The 16,127-nt window shown below is 45.8% G+C and overlaps 1 protein-coding gene across 1 annotated transcript in view; it reads right to left on the bottom strand.

Annotated features, from left to right (window-relative positions):
* Positions 1-16,127, bottom strand: part of dnah5 (dynein, axonemal, heavy chain 5) — a 531,647-nt gene that overhangs the window by 337,831 nt on the left and 177,689 nt on the right. Inside the window, exons 18-19 of the mRNA XM_078539077.1 lie at positions 1,904-2,069; positions 1,369-1,611 (exon numbers count right to left, since the gene is read on the bottom strand). Of these exons, the coding sequence (XP_078395203.1) occupies positions 1,369-1,611; positions 1,904-2,069 (409 nt within the window). The remainder of the gene's footprint in view (positions 1-1,368; positions 1,612-1,903; positions 2,070-16,127) is intronic.

The following is a 16,127-nucleotide window of genomic DNA, read 5'->3' as shown; positions in this document are numbered from 1 at the left end:
CCTTTCTTACATGCCTTTTCCATCTCCTGGTGTCTCTTGTGCCCCATATCCTGACTACTGTTTGGAGGCCTGTACATAACTCCCATTATGGTTTTTTTACCTTTGCGGTTCCTCAACTCTACCCACACAGATTCTACATCATCTGACCCTACGTCATTTCTTGCTATCGATTTAATTTCATTTCTTACTAACAAAGCAACCCCACCTCCTCTGTCAATCTGCCTATCTTTTCGATAGAATGTATATTCTTGGATATTTAGCTCCCAGTCCTGATCCCCTTGCAGCCATGTCTCCGGGATGCCCACCACATCAGACCTGCCAATTTCAATCTACGCCACAAGCTCATTTACCTTATTTCGCATACTGCGTGCATTCAGATACAACACCTTCAGTCTTGTATTTCCCGTCCCCTTTCTCATTGTCGTCCCTTTACCTGATGTGCTTGAAGTTAGATTCCTAACCCTTTCCAAACACTCTGTCCTATTTTGTGCTCTGGGGACTTTAATAGCCTCTCCTGGGCTCTCCTTTCTTTTCAGTTTTTTCATAATTTTCCATGAAGTTGAATCCACCCCCCCCACACGCTAACCTGCTGCTTTGTTTCCCATTAGTCATGCTTCTTGGAGTTTTAACCTTCCCTCCCCCCCCCACTTTCTAGTTTAAAGTCCTATTGACCACCCTATTACCCTTTTCACTAGAACATTGGTCCCAGATCGGTTCATTACTTTGTCTTTCGTCTGTAAATTTTGACAGTCAATAATCTAAAATGAATATATTTTTTCTTTAAGCAAAGCACTATATTCTGTAGCAAAGCAAAATACTACAGATGCTGGAAATCTGAAATTACAAGCAGAAAATGCTGGATATACTCAGCAAGTCTGAAAGCATCTACGAAAAAAGAAAAAGAATTAACATTTCAGGTCAATGGCCTTTTGTCAGTTCTTCCACCAGTTCCGACAAAAAGTCATCAACCTGAAACGTTAACTTTGTATCTCTCTCCAATGATGCTGCCAAACCTTCTGAGTATTTCCAGCATTTTCTGCTTTTACTACACCCTTCTGTACCATTGTTCTATTTTTACTGTTACTGTCAGGTATTTTTAATTGCTAAGTTATATAAACCAGTGACTGGTCCTCTAGAAGTATTTGAGTGCATGTTTAAAAATCTGTCAGCACCTGTCATTGCTATGCAAGCAGCTGCTGAATCTGTGGTGTCACACTTGAACTCCTAATTGGGTGCTGTTTCATTCTATATTCTGTTTTTACTTAGACTTGTGCAGACAGACCACATTGGTCCAGGTGGTGCGTGAGATTGCTTTGCAATCTGCATCAGAATTAAGATTGTTTATGGTGAAGATGATAGACAACATACCTATAAAATAGAGCAGTGATGATGAATGAATACGTTTGCGAATAGCCTCTAGAGTGTTGCGGGTGACCTTCAATAATGCATCCACATTGCGGTGGCTGAAGTGGGACAACAACTCCTGTGCTTCTTCTTCAAGTATCTCCATCAAGTCTTTCTTTTTCCTTTTTGTTACTGGAGATAGGGGGCCACTGCTTATCTGGCTGGCATTATAGGTGAAAGAGCGTTTCTCAGATTTTCTTTCTTCTGCTGCAATAGGTATTTGTTGCATTATAGTTTCTCTTCTTACTTCATTGACCATGTATTTGCACAAATATCAGGTTACAAATTATTGTCTATTTCGTGCCTTCTTGTTAATTAAAAAGAAACTTAGAAAATTGTTTACAATAAACTGTTAATAAGAACTATACCTATAGCACCTCTTTTGTAATTTCTGTACAACTGAACTATGAAAAATAAAACAGAAACAATCCTGCTGCCTGACCCTAATTTATGCAGGATTTACTCCCAATCTATAATTCCTTTGCATTTTCATTCTTACCTTCAAGTTCTTTTTGATGCCCATTTCCACCAATATCTTTGGATTTTTCTTCGTCCTCTTTACCCAGAGGCTCCAAATCCAGTAACATGTTTATAAGTTCATTAGCAGCTTCCTCCACCAAAGAACTTTTACAATGTAGCGTTTGGGCAGCCTTCACACACAAATCCTGTCACAAAATGACATACTAAAATCACTGTAGTGTAAAGGGTACTGAATTAAGCAACTGCTGCTCATGGTCATTTATTACTACACTTGCACACCTTAATCAGCAATTTTATGCCTGAAAGTGGTAGCAGCATTTTAACACTATATTTGCACACCTGGCATGTGCCTAATAGGGGTGGAGTGTATTAGCTCTATGGCCTGAATTTTCCACCAGCCAGAGAGGTTCTTCGTCTGCATGAAAGTGCCGGCAGATGCCCGAATCCAGAAGTCACTTTCCAAACCCGGCCTCTGCCATTTTTGCGCGGGGGGTGGGGGGGAGAGCAGGTTCACTGAGACAGCTGCCCATATAAATTAGCAGCTGCCTGAACTCTTGTGTAATTTTGGTGGAGTAGGTGTCTGAAACTCGAAGTGTGCAGATTAGACCTAGTAGGAGCAGTTCTGAACCTTGTGAATTCAGTTGTATAGCCAGGGTACCCTTTTGGAGTGGCAAAGTATTCCTTTGAATATGGCTCCAGGACACCTTTAGAAGAGGTAAGGCATCCTTTGGAAAAAGTAAGGCGCCCTTTAGGAGAGGTCAGGTGCTCTTTGGGACTGTTAAAATTAGACATGATTGTGCATAAACTCATTGGAACCATCAAGCTGTCAAACAATTGTCAAAGCTGTCAAAGAATTGTTACAGCTGTCAAAAAATTGCCAAGCTGTCAAATATCTGTCAAGCTTTGAAAGAACTGCCAAAACTCATTGGAACTGTTAAAGTTGTCAAGGGATTTAACTCTGCTGTGCTTTAATTTTTTTAAGAATGTGGAGTTTTAAATAAAATCAGTGCCTTCTGCTTCACTCTGTTTGTTGGCATTATTCTGAGGGTTATCATTATAGGATTTGTGCTGCATGACTGGTTTTAAAACCCAACATTATCATAGTGGGGTGCTTGTTAAGTGAACTGTTTGATTGACAGCTCCAAGTGGTTATAGAATAGAAATGTTTGTTTTCATAAGAGATTAAGTACTTAAATGAAATGTTTGTTTTCATAAGAGGTTAGTTGAAGGAATTTAAAAGTATTGAATCATTTTTATCAATGTTTTTTTAAAATAGTGATGTCATCAATTGGCACATAATTTTATTTTGTGTCAGCATAGCTCCTGAGGTTTGCTCATGGTAGATACAAGGTGAGTTGGCATGGAAGGGGTAAGGGCAGCCACGCCATCACCTTGCCACTTCATCACGCCAGGCGCCATATTTAAAGTGCAGCTGCACACGCGCCTCTCAGTGCTTCCAACCCCGAAAGGCAAGAATACTGCAGTCCCCTGATTTAGTGACGCGTCCCTCAAGTGCCTTTTGGATGCCGTGGAGGCCCGCCGTGATGTCCTTTACCCCAGCTCTGGCCACAGGAGGGGTAGCAACATTACCACTCCAGCTTGGCGGGCGATGGCAGTGGTGATCAGTGCCAATGCTGCACAGAAGAGGCTGGCCATCCAATGCAGATAGAGGAGGAATGATCTCATCTGTGCCACCAGGGTAAGGCAACCATCTCAGCACTCTAAACTCACACACATTCACTGGCATCTCACTCACTGCCAGCTCAAAATACATCACCACACACTCTCTCTCACACACACTCAGATCTCCATCTGGCCTCATCTCCTTTGAAGATTGCCTCCTCAGCCCTCTTGAAGCCACTTACACAGGTCAACTTGTGCCCTCCCACACACACCCTGAGATACCCCCTTCTCTATATAGCCCTAGCCATGCAACCGTTGAGAAGCCACCCCCTTATGGTTGGTCTGGTAGGTAGAGACCAGACCCAGAGCTCCCCTAAAAAAGTGATGTGGTGCTGTCTGCAAAGCCTGGCACTGATGACGGAGTACTGCCCAAAGCAAGGTAGGCAAACAAACCTTGAAGTCCCGAGTGAAGTGCATCTCGCCAAGTGCACATGGCTTATGTATAGTTATGGAATACGTTGGCGTGTAATCACGCTGACGTGCTCGGATGATCCAGCGTGGGAGATGATTCCAGCAAGCTGAGCTGATAATAATATGCGGATGTATTACAATGAGGTTCCCGACGTCCGATGGCGGGAAGCGCAGTCCACCATTGACGGGTAGATTGGATGATTGCAAACTGGTTTCACCACATCGTGAAACTGATTTTTGGCCTTCTCACCATATTGTCCGCTCATGCTGCCAAACACGTCCAATGCCAGCGGGCACGGAAAATTCCGCCCATTGTCTTTCTCACTATGGGTATGTTTTCCAATTTACAAATTGTAAGTATAAGCATTTAACAAACTTACTAACATTCCTCTGTGTATGATTAGTAATCAGGCATTAACCCGTCACTTCAAGCTAATCCCTGTCACATATAAGCACAAAGAGAAATGCAGTGTGAGCACATGAAGTGCCCCCGCCAGAACATTGTAAATTGGAAAATATATCCTAATTCCATTTGTCTTTAAAAAATGCATCCAATTGTTCTTGAACCAATCTATATCAGCCATTTCACTAGCTTTCCTCTGGTAATTAACACTCCACATTTATTACCCTTTGGTTAAAAAGTTTTCCCTCTCTCATATCTAACCTCCCACTTTTAATCCGCAATCACTGATCTTATTAATTTTTAAATTTATGGAACAATTTGGCTGGATCCATTTTGTCATTCCCTTTCACATTATTGAAGACACCGATGAAATCACTTTGAAGTATCCCCTTAGCCTTTCAGGGGGTGGGATGGGGTGAGGTGGGGTGATGTCACAGTTCATGTCACTGGCCTGTGCTGAGTTTGATGACTTCAGCCAGGACAGCAGAAATATAGTTGGCCTCAACATCCTTGGACAAGAGTTGGAGAGTAGTTAAGATTTCCATTCCTGACTACTACATTACTTGCCTTTTTTGTTTGCTGCAACTACGTACTGGAGTAACAGTTCCCCCTATCTGACAGTTGTGGAATGGTTTGTAGCATGCTTGCCTCTACGTCAGAAGGTCGTGGGTTCAAATCCCACTTCAGAGGCTTAAACACAAAAATCTAGGCTGATATTCTAATGCAGTCGTGTTGGAGGTACAATATTTCAGACAAAATGTTAAGCTGATGGCCTGTCTCTGCTCACTCAGGCAGATGCAAAAGATTCCACAACACTATTTTGAAGAAAAGCAGGGGAGTCCTCCCCAGTGTTCTGCGGCAGAATTGTCTGTGCCCACGGGCGTCGGGCATGTTCGGTAGCATGAGCGGACAACATGGAGAGAAGGCCAAAAATTGGTTTCACGACATTGTGAAACTAGTTTGTGATCATCCAATCGGATATCAGGAACTTCCTTGTAATACATTTGCATATCATTATAAGCCCAGCCAGGCAGAATGGTCTCCGTCCCACTGGATCACCCGCCCATGTCGGCATGATTGTACTCCGGTGTGTTTCAGAACAGCTTATAGAAGGCGTGCACTTGGCAGGCCGCACTCTGAAGGGAACTGGGAGGTGAGTATGCAGTGACATTGCAGAGTGCTCACCCAGGTGGCCTGTTGGACTTCAAGGTTGAGACGCATTGAGTGGGGCAAAGGCTGCCCTGTGGTTCAGGCGCGTTGAGGGGGGAAGGGATGCCCTGCACTTGAGGACACCTGGGAGGGGTGGACGAGTAAGGGTTGCCCTGTGGTTGTGATAGGTTGGGGGTGGACAAGGGCTGCCCTGTGATTGAGGTGCATTGGTGGGGATGGGGCAGGGCCTGCCATGCGGCTGAGGCAACTTGGAGTGGGGGGGGGGCAAGGGCTGCCCTGCAGTTGAGGCGACTTGGGAGAGGGGGAGCAACAGCTGCCTTGCAGTTGAGGCACATTGTGGTGGGGGCTGCGGGGGAAGCCAAGGGCTGCCCTGCGGTTGAAGGTAGTGCACAAGCACATGTGGGGCGGGGGTGGATGAGGGAAGTGGCCAAATATTAGGGAAACCTTGTATAAAGTGACCATTCCTCTGCAGCTGAGACAGTTCAGGCGTAGCCACATTGATATGATTGGAGTCGGTCTCTAACATCTCTGCCCACTCAAGCAACGCAGAGGCATCAAAGGGACACCAAATGCTCCAGAGCTTTTCACCCCTCGGGCACAGGTTGCAAAGTAATGAGCGTTTTAGTGGACTGCAGAACAGGTGGATGACTGGTCACATTGTACAATCTCCTTGCTAAAGCTGGCCATGGAACAGTCACTGGTGTAGGCGCTCACAGCCCCTTGTAATGTCATCATCCTGGTTTGAACCAATCTCCCCCTTGGTTCAAGCTAACAGTGCAGCCTTGCAGCATGGATTAGGAGGATGCCTGTACCTGAGCTAAGAGCACAACATGCAATCCAATGGGCAAAGCTGCCACCAATCGGTCAGGTGGAGTGGGGCGAAAGTGGATGGGGTTTTGGGCAGTCATTCACCGCACTAATCTCTGGCCATCTGAGTGGTGGGCAGCGCTCTCTGGGATGCGTTAAGGGGCCTTACCCTTAACCAACACAGGTTCTTAGTACTCCCATGCTAACCATGTGTCTCTTTCATTCTGCAGGAGCGCTGCATCAGGATCATGGAGCCTGGTGACCTAGCTATATGCCTTGCGGCTTACAGATAGCGAAATCGACAGAGAAGAGAGTGATAGAGGTGCCTGCCTGGTCAAAGGGAGGAGCAGCATCCCCTAGAAGAAGGGGCGGATGGGGCTCCTGCACACACCACCAAAGAGCCACAGCGAGCCATCGCTGGTTGACTCCTAGCTAGCCGAGGGTCTATAGACGCTGCCTTTCATTCCTGCAGATGACTGAGAACCAGTGTCCCCCAAGACTGTGCATGTCTAGGGAACTAGTTGGTCATATCTGCCAGCTGTTGCAGGATTTGGCGCCACGGGGACATGGATGGCGTCCTTGCCAGTGGCCGTGAAAGTTACCCTGGTGTTCAATTTCTACGCCAGTGGCTCCTTTCAGCTGAGCTCTGTGGGATATCACAAGCCTCCACCCACAAATGCATCCATGAGGTCACGGATGTCATTTTCGCGAGAGCACACAACTTTATGCATTTCACCCAGGACCAAAAGAGCCAGGGTGCAAGAGCAATTGGATTCGCCCAGATCTTCGGTTTCCCACAGGTGTAGGGTGCCATCGATTGCACTCACATGGCGCTCAGATCTCCATCGTGACAAGCGGTCAACTATGTCAACCGCAAGGGATTCCATTGACTGAATGTGCAGCTGGCGTGTGACCATTACAAACGCATCCTGCAGGTCTGTGCACGGTTTGCAAGGAATGTCCACAACTCCTACATTCTCAGTTGGTCTCAGATCCCTCACATTTTCCATGGTCCAGAAAGGCTGCAGGGATGGCTCCTCAGAACAAGGGCTACCTGCAGAGGCCGTGGCTGATGACACCCATACGGCGGCCTCAGACTGCAGCAGAGCGAAGGTATAATGAGGCTCATGATGCAACTCGCACCTTGATGGAGCAGACCATCGGGATGCAGAAAATGAGGTTCTGCTGTCTGGACGGGTCCGGTGGAGCCCTGCAATACATTCCACAGCAGGTGTCATGCATCGTCATCAACTGCTGCGCCTTTTACAACCTGGTGCTGCAATGGGGAGAGAAGCTGGCTCAGGAGGACATGGAGGAATTGGATGTTTCCTCCGATGAGGAAAATGCCGACAGGGATGAGGTTGAGGAGGTCCTCAAAGGTGACGATGACGGGGATGAGGCCCTCGCACTGGCTAGACGTGGCAAGCGCACTTGGGAGGCCCTCATAGCTGCTAGATTTGTGGAGGATTATGACAATGTGCAGTGAGGAGACACCATAGATCCTCACATCGCATCTACGAACATTTGCCTCCAGTCTAGCTCGTGGCAACACACATACCCTCCGTGATAATACTCCTGTAATGGAGACCCTAATAGTCGCTCGATTGCAGGAGGATGATAACAACATGAAGTAAGGACACTCCATAGATCTTCACGTAGCCTCTGAGAATATCTGACTCCTGTCTGACCGAGGGCAGCTCGCTCGCACTCTGTGATCAGGGTCATATCGTAGAGACGCAGCCATGAAACTTTAAAAGCATCGGATCCTTTGTTGCCTTCAGCACCTGAGCCCTTCAGGAGCACAGCGTCACTGGACACAGATGGGGAAGAGATGGGGGCCAGCCCCTCATTAAAGCTGCTGAGAGCACACAGAGAGAATGAAGGTACTCTGTGGCCTTTGCCCATGACATTCTGACAGCAATGACAAGGACCATCCAGGTGCAGGCATCAGTAATGTGTCCAGGGAGTGTGAGGCCAGACCATCACTTTGTTCTGAAGGTTGCACAAAGCAACTGGGAAAAGGCCCTGGCCTGAGACACCTGCCTTTTCTTGTGCAGAAAGGTTTCGCATCTGAGTGACACAAACACTGCTCATCAGCACAAGGAGTCAAAGGCAGGAAGATATTCTTGGGAGTTCATTGACAATAATGAACAGTATGTACAAGATAGATGCACAGCCTGTGCACAGGCTATGCATCTATCTCTGCTTAACCTTCCTAACCCTGCCGCTACGTCTTGGTGCTCCCCAGCTATCCACAGTGGCGGTGGAGGCAGCCTCCTGACTGCTACACCCTGTCTGCGATGGCTTTGGCAGGTATCCTCTGGAGGGCCGAAACCTGGCAGGTCCTGGCCTGCTTTCGGGGTCCAGCTGGGTGGCAGTGGCGCCCTCCTTGGCCTGTGGAGCTGGAGCTGCTGAGGTCACAGGAAGAGGGGATTTGGGTGGGCCAGGCACTCCTGCATGGGTGACCCCGGGGGAGGGATACACCTGCTGATTCTCCCATGGGTGTCCAAGGGCCCCTGGCTGACTCCTTGAGAAGGAGGGGTAGCTGGAGTGAGATCCAGCTGCCCCGCACCCCTTTCGCATACACATTGTTGGAGGCCAACTATGATGTCAACGATGGAGCTCAGCCCGTGCAGCAGTGTAGAAGCGATATCCTGGACCAAGGTCTCCATGGCGGCCACCATCCTACCAGTGTTGACCTTGGTGTGTTATCATGCTGGCGCTATCACCTCAACCTGAAGGCAAACGGACTCTTCCATCGTGCCTTGCAATCTGAGGAGTGCATTGGACATCCCTTCCTGGTGTTCCCGAGCTTGCCTTTGCAGCTCCAGCAACTATGACATGACCGAATATAGAAGCTAGTCATCTGACTTGGACTCGGAAAATTTCCGGCCTCCAGCAGTCTTCCGAGTGACGGGGACCTGGGAACTCCCTACCACCACCTCCTGTGGATCAGATAGTGTGATGTGCTCACCAGATTGTGATCCTGAGGCTACTCTAAAGCTAGGTCCCACCGAGGTGCGTGTTGCTGTGCTGATGGAAGGTGTGGGTGAGCGCTGCGATGGGGCTTCAAGGAGGGTGCCTCCAGATTCCTTTTCAGAGGTTTCTTCAGGGCTTGATTGGAGGCCTTGGGTCGTGAACTCCGTCAGTTGTTTCCCATATGTGCCTGTAGAAGCAAGGGGAGGTAATTAGTGCATCACAGCCCTGTGAAACAGGACACATCAGTCACAGTATGGTTGTCTGATGGATGTTACACTGCTGGATCCTTGTTTGGTCGAGCACCGCCAACCTCACCGACAGCACAGGGACAGTCCAGATCCTTGCCGTCCAGCTGGATGGCTCTGTTTTCAAAGCCCATGAGGAACTTGATGTTAGGCAATCTTCCACCAGTCTGCAACCTCTCCCCCTCGTTGTGTGCCAGCTTGTCCTGCATGAGTTGAGATGGAGAGAATGTAAGCAGGACGCCCGCCAGGCCAGATGATAAGAATGCCTGGCACGTGTAGGTTCTGAATGGTCCCATGGATGGGACGTGGACAATGAATGTGTGTGTGAAAGAGTGAATGGTGAAATCCCTTGAACCAGCAGTGAGTGAGGGCCCCATAGATGTATGGTGGATTTGAGAGTATGTGAGTTGAGAGTGATGAGAAGAGTGGCTTACCCTGGCGGAATGGAGGAGATCGTTCATCCTCTTTCGGCACTGGGTGGCTGTCCTCTTTTGAAGGGCATTGGCGCTGACCACTGTTGCCACTGCCTCCCAAGCCAGATTAGTGAGGTTGCTGCCCATAATGTGGCCAGAGCGGGGGTAGAGGACACCACAGTAAGCCTCCACTGTGTCCAAAGGGCGCTCGAGGGATGCGTCATTGAACCTGTGGGCTGCAGTCTTTTTGCCTTTTAGGGCCATGTCTTCTTTGCAGTAGTTGTGGGTTGGAAGCACTGAAATGTATGCATGCGGCTGGACTTTAAATATGGTGCCCGGCATGCTGATGGTGTGGCGGGCCAATGAGAGCCTGCCTGCCAAAGAAATGCCGTGTTTCCCAGGAATGCATAATTAACGCGGTGGGTTTGGGATACATGGCGTGAAAAGCCGCCATCGTGGCCAGCGGGTAAAACATTATTTTATCCGCCCCTACCGTATTTAGTACAAATCTGGGACAATTCCAGCCCTGGTCAAGATTGTCACATTGTTGTTTGTGGGAGCTTGCTGCGTACAATTTGGCTGCCATCTTTCTTACAACAGTCACTGCATTTCAAATCTCTTTCCAGCCTAAAAAGTTTATATTAATGACAACTGTCTTTCTTTTTGATTTTAAAGCCAATTATCAGCTCAACTTTCTACATTACTTCTATTCCCAATTCATTGCCCTAGCCATTATTAGGTGTTAAACCTTGTTAGAATCTGAAAATCTATATGTGTAATATTAACACAATTGGTCCTGTTCCCACGTCAATTTTATCTTCAAAACTTCCATAATCCTGAATCCTCATGCCTATCTGTATAAATTTCTAACAATGCACTGAACTCAGATTGCTGACAAGCACTTTCCCTATGGTGTTAGGTTGGCTCGGTTGGTAGTGGTCTTGCTTCTAAGCCTGAAAGTTGGGAGTTAAAACATCACTTCAGGACATGAGCACAAAACCCAACCTGACAGTCTGGTACACTGCATCACCAGACCTGCTGCTGTTGGGTGAAATGTTAAACCCACACACCATGTTTCAGATGGAAACTAAAGACCTGGTAGCACAATTTGAAGAACAACAGTTCTCTTAATTTTTGGGTCAGCATTTCACACAACCAATATTACAATCTGTTTAACTGATAATTCACTTGATTACTGTTTGTGCAGTTTTGTTGCACACAAAATAACTGCTGTATATTCTTTCACAACAAGGGATGGCCAGTGATGCCTACATCACATGAACGAATAAAAAAAAATCACTGTCCTTTAGTGTAATTCACTGCTGTAAAGTAATTTAAAGATATTTCTGAGACATGATAAGATGCTACATAAATTGAAATATTTCTCCTTTCTTTGTAACAGATATCAGTTACTGCTACTAAAGTTCCGAAGATGAGTCATATTGGACTCAAAGGGCAGAATTTTACAGCAGCGGGATTTTACGTTCCCACTGAAGTCAATGGGGTTTATAATGTCTCACCGCATTTTACAGCCCAGTCCCCACCGAAACAGGGCCGTAAAATTCAGCCCAAAATGTTAACTCTGTTTCTCTCTCCACAGTTGCTGCCAGGCCTGCTGAGTTTTTCCAGCACATTCTGCTTTTATTTCCATCTATCCTTGAGTGCAATGTTTGGCAATGGCATTCGTAAATGATTGATGGTTATTTTACCCAATCATTCTCCAACAATTGGTTTTTCACCAGAAAAAGAGATGGGATAATTTTATGGATTTTTAAAAAAAACAAATATTAATTATATGTATCGCCAGCTGTCCCTTGATTCGAGAATGACGGCTACTCAGGGTCATGCTTATGCCATGGGGCCTTCGTGTGACTGAACCAGCTTATTCCTGGCCCACAGATCTTTGAGCACTAGAGTCAGGATGCCCCACAAAGAAGTGGGATCCAAAGTGCAGGATTTGCTTTCTTTTCTTTCCTTCACTGCAGCCACTCTGCCTCATCATGAAGAGGTTGGAACTCAAAGCGTGATGCAGCTTGATGGACAAGTTGCCGCCATTTTGGACAATTGGTAGCAAGCTCCTCATAGACATTAATGTCAATGCTGCCGCACTTCAAGTAGAGTTCCAGAGTGCCTTTGAAGTGTTTTCTTTGTCCTCTCTTGGAACAGGGTATTTGAGAGTTGAGAAAACATGACCTGGCAAGGGAAAATGCGTTTCGGCCATCTGGATGTAGTGTCCAGCCCATCAAAGTTGATTTTGCAAGCATTTTGCCTGAATGTTTGTGGAGCTGGCTTCAAGAAGGACACTAGCTTTTGTTCGACGGTCTTCCAATTGAATCTGGAGGACGCAGCAGAAGCATTGCTAGTGAAATTTTTCTAGCGTTCTTATGTGTTGCTGATACGCAGTCCAGGTCCAGCCCATCAAAGTTGACTTTGCAGAAGTTTTGTCTGAATGGTTGTGGATCCAGTGTTGGATCCCCCTGTCAATGGTGACCTTTTGAGAGAGGTGGCTGCTAAGGTATGGGAAGTGCTCAATGTATTCCAGAGTTTCTCCTTCAACTTTTTTGGGAGGTGCAATATCTGGCTGACCAAATGTGGGTTGACATATGAGTTATATGGACAAGCCAAATTTCTTGTATACAGAATTGAAGAGATTGAGAGTGGCTTGCAAATTTGGTGCATGGTGAGAAACAACACTGCTGTCACTTGCAAACTGTAGATCATTTATGTCTATGTGGTCAGCTTAGTTTTGGCATGGAGGTGACTGAGGTTAAAGAGTTTTCTATCTTTGTGTATTTAATACTCATTTGACTCCCCTGCCAGGTCTTGGTTCCTCAACTTTCAGTGTATGTGTATGTATTTGTATATTACAAAGAGTAAAAATCAATTATAGATAGATGCACTCAAGCTGTTTCCATCTAAGCCTTTAAAAATACAATTCTTTTTTATTCCTCTCCACAAACTGTGCCATGTGATTCATGCTTCATAGAACCAGAAAAATCATGAATCTTCGTTCCTATCTGGAGCTTTCCAACCAATCAGTGCAGAGAGATGGGGTGTTTATCGATGTTATCATTTAATTTATTGCTTTTTAAGTGACCTCTAGTTAGAAACATTTTGATATCAATATCTTTCATACAAAATTTGTGATGGAGGCAGTTTAGTTCATGGACCCCCAGGAAAGTCTGTACGCATCCCCAGTTTGTGAACCGCTAACATAATACTTCAGCACATCACAAGTGCAGTTGGCAAGTGCAATCACTTGCAAATTGTAATGATGAGGCTTTAGAGGAGACTTAGTCAAGTGAATGAAGCCAAGAAAGTGGGCAAATAGCCTGCTCCCAAACCTCCATCAATTCTCTCTAGGGTCTCAAAACTGTAATCTACAGATGTGCTATAATTGTTTGGCCTGGCCATCAACCATCAGATCAAGGCTAATTACTTCAAACAGTATTGCAGCTTCCTCACCATGAGCAAATCCAAGATCAACCACTATGGATCATTCCACACAAAGTTCCACACATTTATCACTCCTGTCCTTGCTAAATTCCACTGGGTTCCTGTGCTCCAACCTGTCAATCTCAAAATCTGTGCCTTGTTCTCAAATCTCTCAATAGCTTTACCTCATCTTATTGCGGTTATATGTCACAACCCACACTATTTGCTTCTCCAACACTGCATTTATTCTCATTTCTCAGTCTTTCTTCAAAGGTTGATCTTTTAGCAACTAAGACCTGCTCTTCGTATCATGCTACCAAACCCACTTTGTCTTGTTATCTCTCTTTTTTCTTCAAAGTTTTCTTAAAAACCTACCTCTTGGGCTGTGCTTTTGGCTCCCCTGCCCCACCTAATCTGTTCTCAAACATTCAGGTCTGGATATTCGCTCCTGAGGCTAGTGCCCAGAGTCAGGAAATCCCATGGCTTGCTGCACCCATCCAAGGAAAAAGTGCCACAAATGGCAGGATCTTCATTCCTGGGGCAGCTGGTGCAGGGTGGAATCAGGCCTGTCATCCTCGGATGCAGATTGGAGACAACCACAGGGGCTGCTGTTCAAGAAGGCCTGTCTCGGTTTTCTGGGACTTTCTCCCAATTGTTTTGTTAGATATTAGGCTCTTTAGGACTCCCCACTCATCAAATCCCCACCCATTCCCCATGCCAACTCATGCCAATCCATGATCCTGACTCACCCCTATGGCCCCTTATAGCCCCATGCCAACTTAGTACTAATTCATGCAAATTCATGCCCCCCACCCACCACCCTTTGCCCTTACACCTCCATGCCAACTCAGCCAGTATCCACCATGGGCAGAACTCAGGAACCATGCTTAGATGAAAATATAGTTCTAAATATATGTTACAAACTTCACTATATATAAACTCTCATTCATGAAAACCTATTCAAAACATTTAAATCCCCTCAAGTACTTAATCCCTTATAAAAAAAATAAACATTTGTATTCATAGCCCCACATCAAAGACAGCTAATTGCTTAATAAGCTCTAGGACTGTGAATGTACAGTCCCATGATAATGATAGCTTGTGGAAAGCAGTCAAGAAGTAATAATGCTGTAATGATGGCACTTAGGGCTATGTCAACAAACAGCTATTGAAATTGCAATCAGACACAGACAGGCTGTTTTTTTTTTATTTTAAAGGGCAGGCTACTTAAATAACTTGACAGCTTGACAGTTCCACAGGCCTTATCCACCTTTTATGAACATTTACGTCTACACTAAAAATATGTAACTTACAGACTGTGGGATAAGGCCCTTTCTCCAGCAAAAATGGGGTCTGTTTGAATTCCATACTGAGTTAAAATGGCCCTGCTGAGTTCAAGTTTCCCTCATGTGAGAATAGTGTCCTGCCCCTTTTCCCCCACCGACAAAAATAGGGTCGGTCGGAAATAGAGGCGGGACTTCTGGATCAGGGTTCACAGGGCTATTTTGGATATGCCTCTGAGTCTCCATGACTCCGCAAAAATATAGGCCTCAGTTTCCTGCTTGGCCCTCGTCTCTCCCTTGCAAAATGTTCAAAGGTATTCTTCTACATGAGGAGAGCAATATAAATGCGTACTGTTGTATGGCCACTCAAAGATACAAGTCGCCAAGGACTACCCGGTCACTTTTTCCTTCTGTGTTTTGTCTCCATTTAATTGCAAAGCCTTATTGTTGCTGGAAACAATTTTAATTACATTTTAATTTTTTTACCTTGATTAAACAGAGTAACAATGTCTTTAGGTAAAATAAGAAGGAATTTCTTCTTTTAGCGATATTTTGTGAGCAAAGTCCATAACTTTGTTTAGACCCCAATACCATGAATAAAGTGGTTGCAACAGGAAATTGCGCACACTTTAATGATAAAAAAAAATGGTAGTATTGATGTGGTTGTATCAGTCTTTAAATCCTGATCAGACACCAAGAACATAAATTTTCTCAGAGTTGCTCCCGTTCTGCTGCTGTAACTTCACCTGAAATGCAGAAGAAATCACTTTTACATGTATTCATGTGTGCTCTCCCATGGTGCCCATGCCTTCAGTTACCTGAGCCCTAAGCTCTGGAAGTCCTTCTCTAAACCTCTCCACTTCTACATCTCTTTTTCCTCCTTTAAGAGCTACGTCTTTGATGAAGCTTTTGGTCATCTGGCCTAATAGCTCCTTATATAGTTCGGTGTTATATTCTGTTTTATAGTGTCTCTGTGAAACACTTTGGTATATTTTACTCTGTTAAAGGCTCGATGTAAATACAAGTTATTGGTATTGCAAACAGAGGCTGGAATTTTACTGGCAAGAGTGAAGTCCTGCCATTGAGAAGAAATGTATGGCCCAAGCCTGCACTATTTTACCGGTGGCAGCCAAAAAAGGCACCACCACCAGGAATGCCCTCTCTGAGCAGTTGGACCAATCAGAGGACTGGCAGCTCAGCAGCGCCACCGATAGAATGGCCACTAATGCGACTGCAGGGAGAAGAAGAAGGTGACTTCTTAATGAGGTACCCTCGAAGGCCGGGTAAGCTTTTCTTTTGGGGAGGCAGTGGCGTAGTGGTATCGTCACTGGACTAGTGGCATTGTCACTGGGCTAGTACTCCAGGGACCCAGGATAATTCTCTGGGGACCACCGCAGATGGTGAAATTTGAATT

This window comes from Cetorhinus maximus, chromosome 3 (genome assembly GCF_964194155.1).
Source record: "Cetorhinus maximus chromosome 3, sCetMax3.hap1.1, whole genome shotgun sequence".
Lineage (NCBI taxonomy): Eukaryota > Metazoa > Chordata > Chondrichthyes > Lamniformes > Cetorhinidae > Cetorhinus > Cetorhinus maximus.
This window is presented reverse-complemented; position numbering and strand designations above follow the sequence as displayed.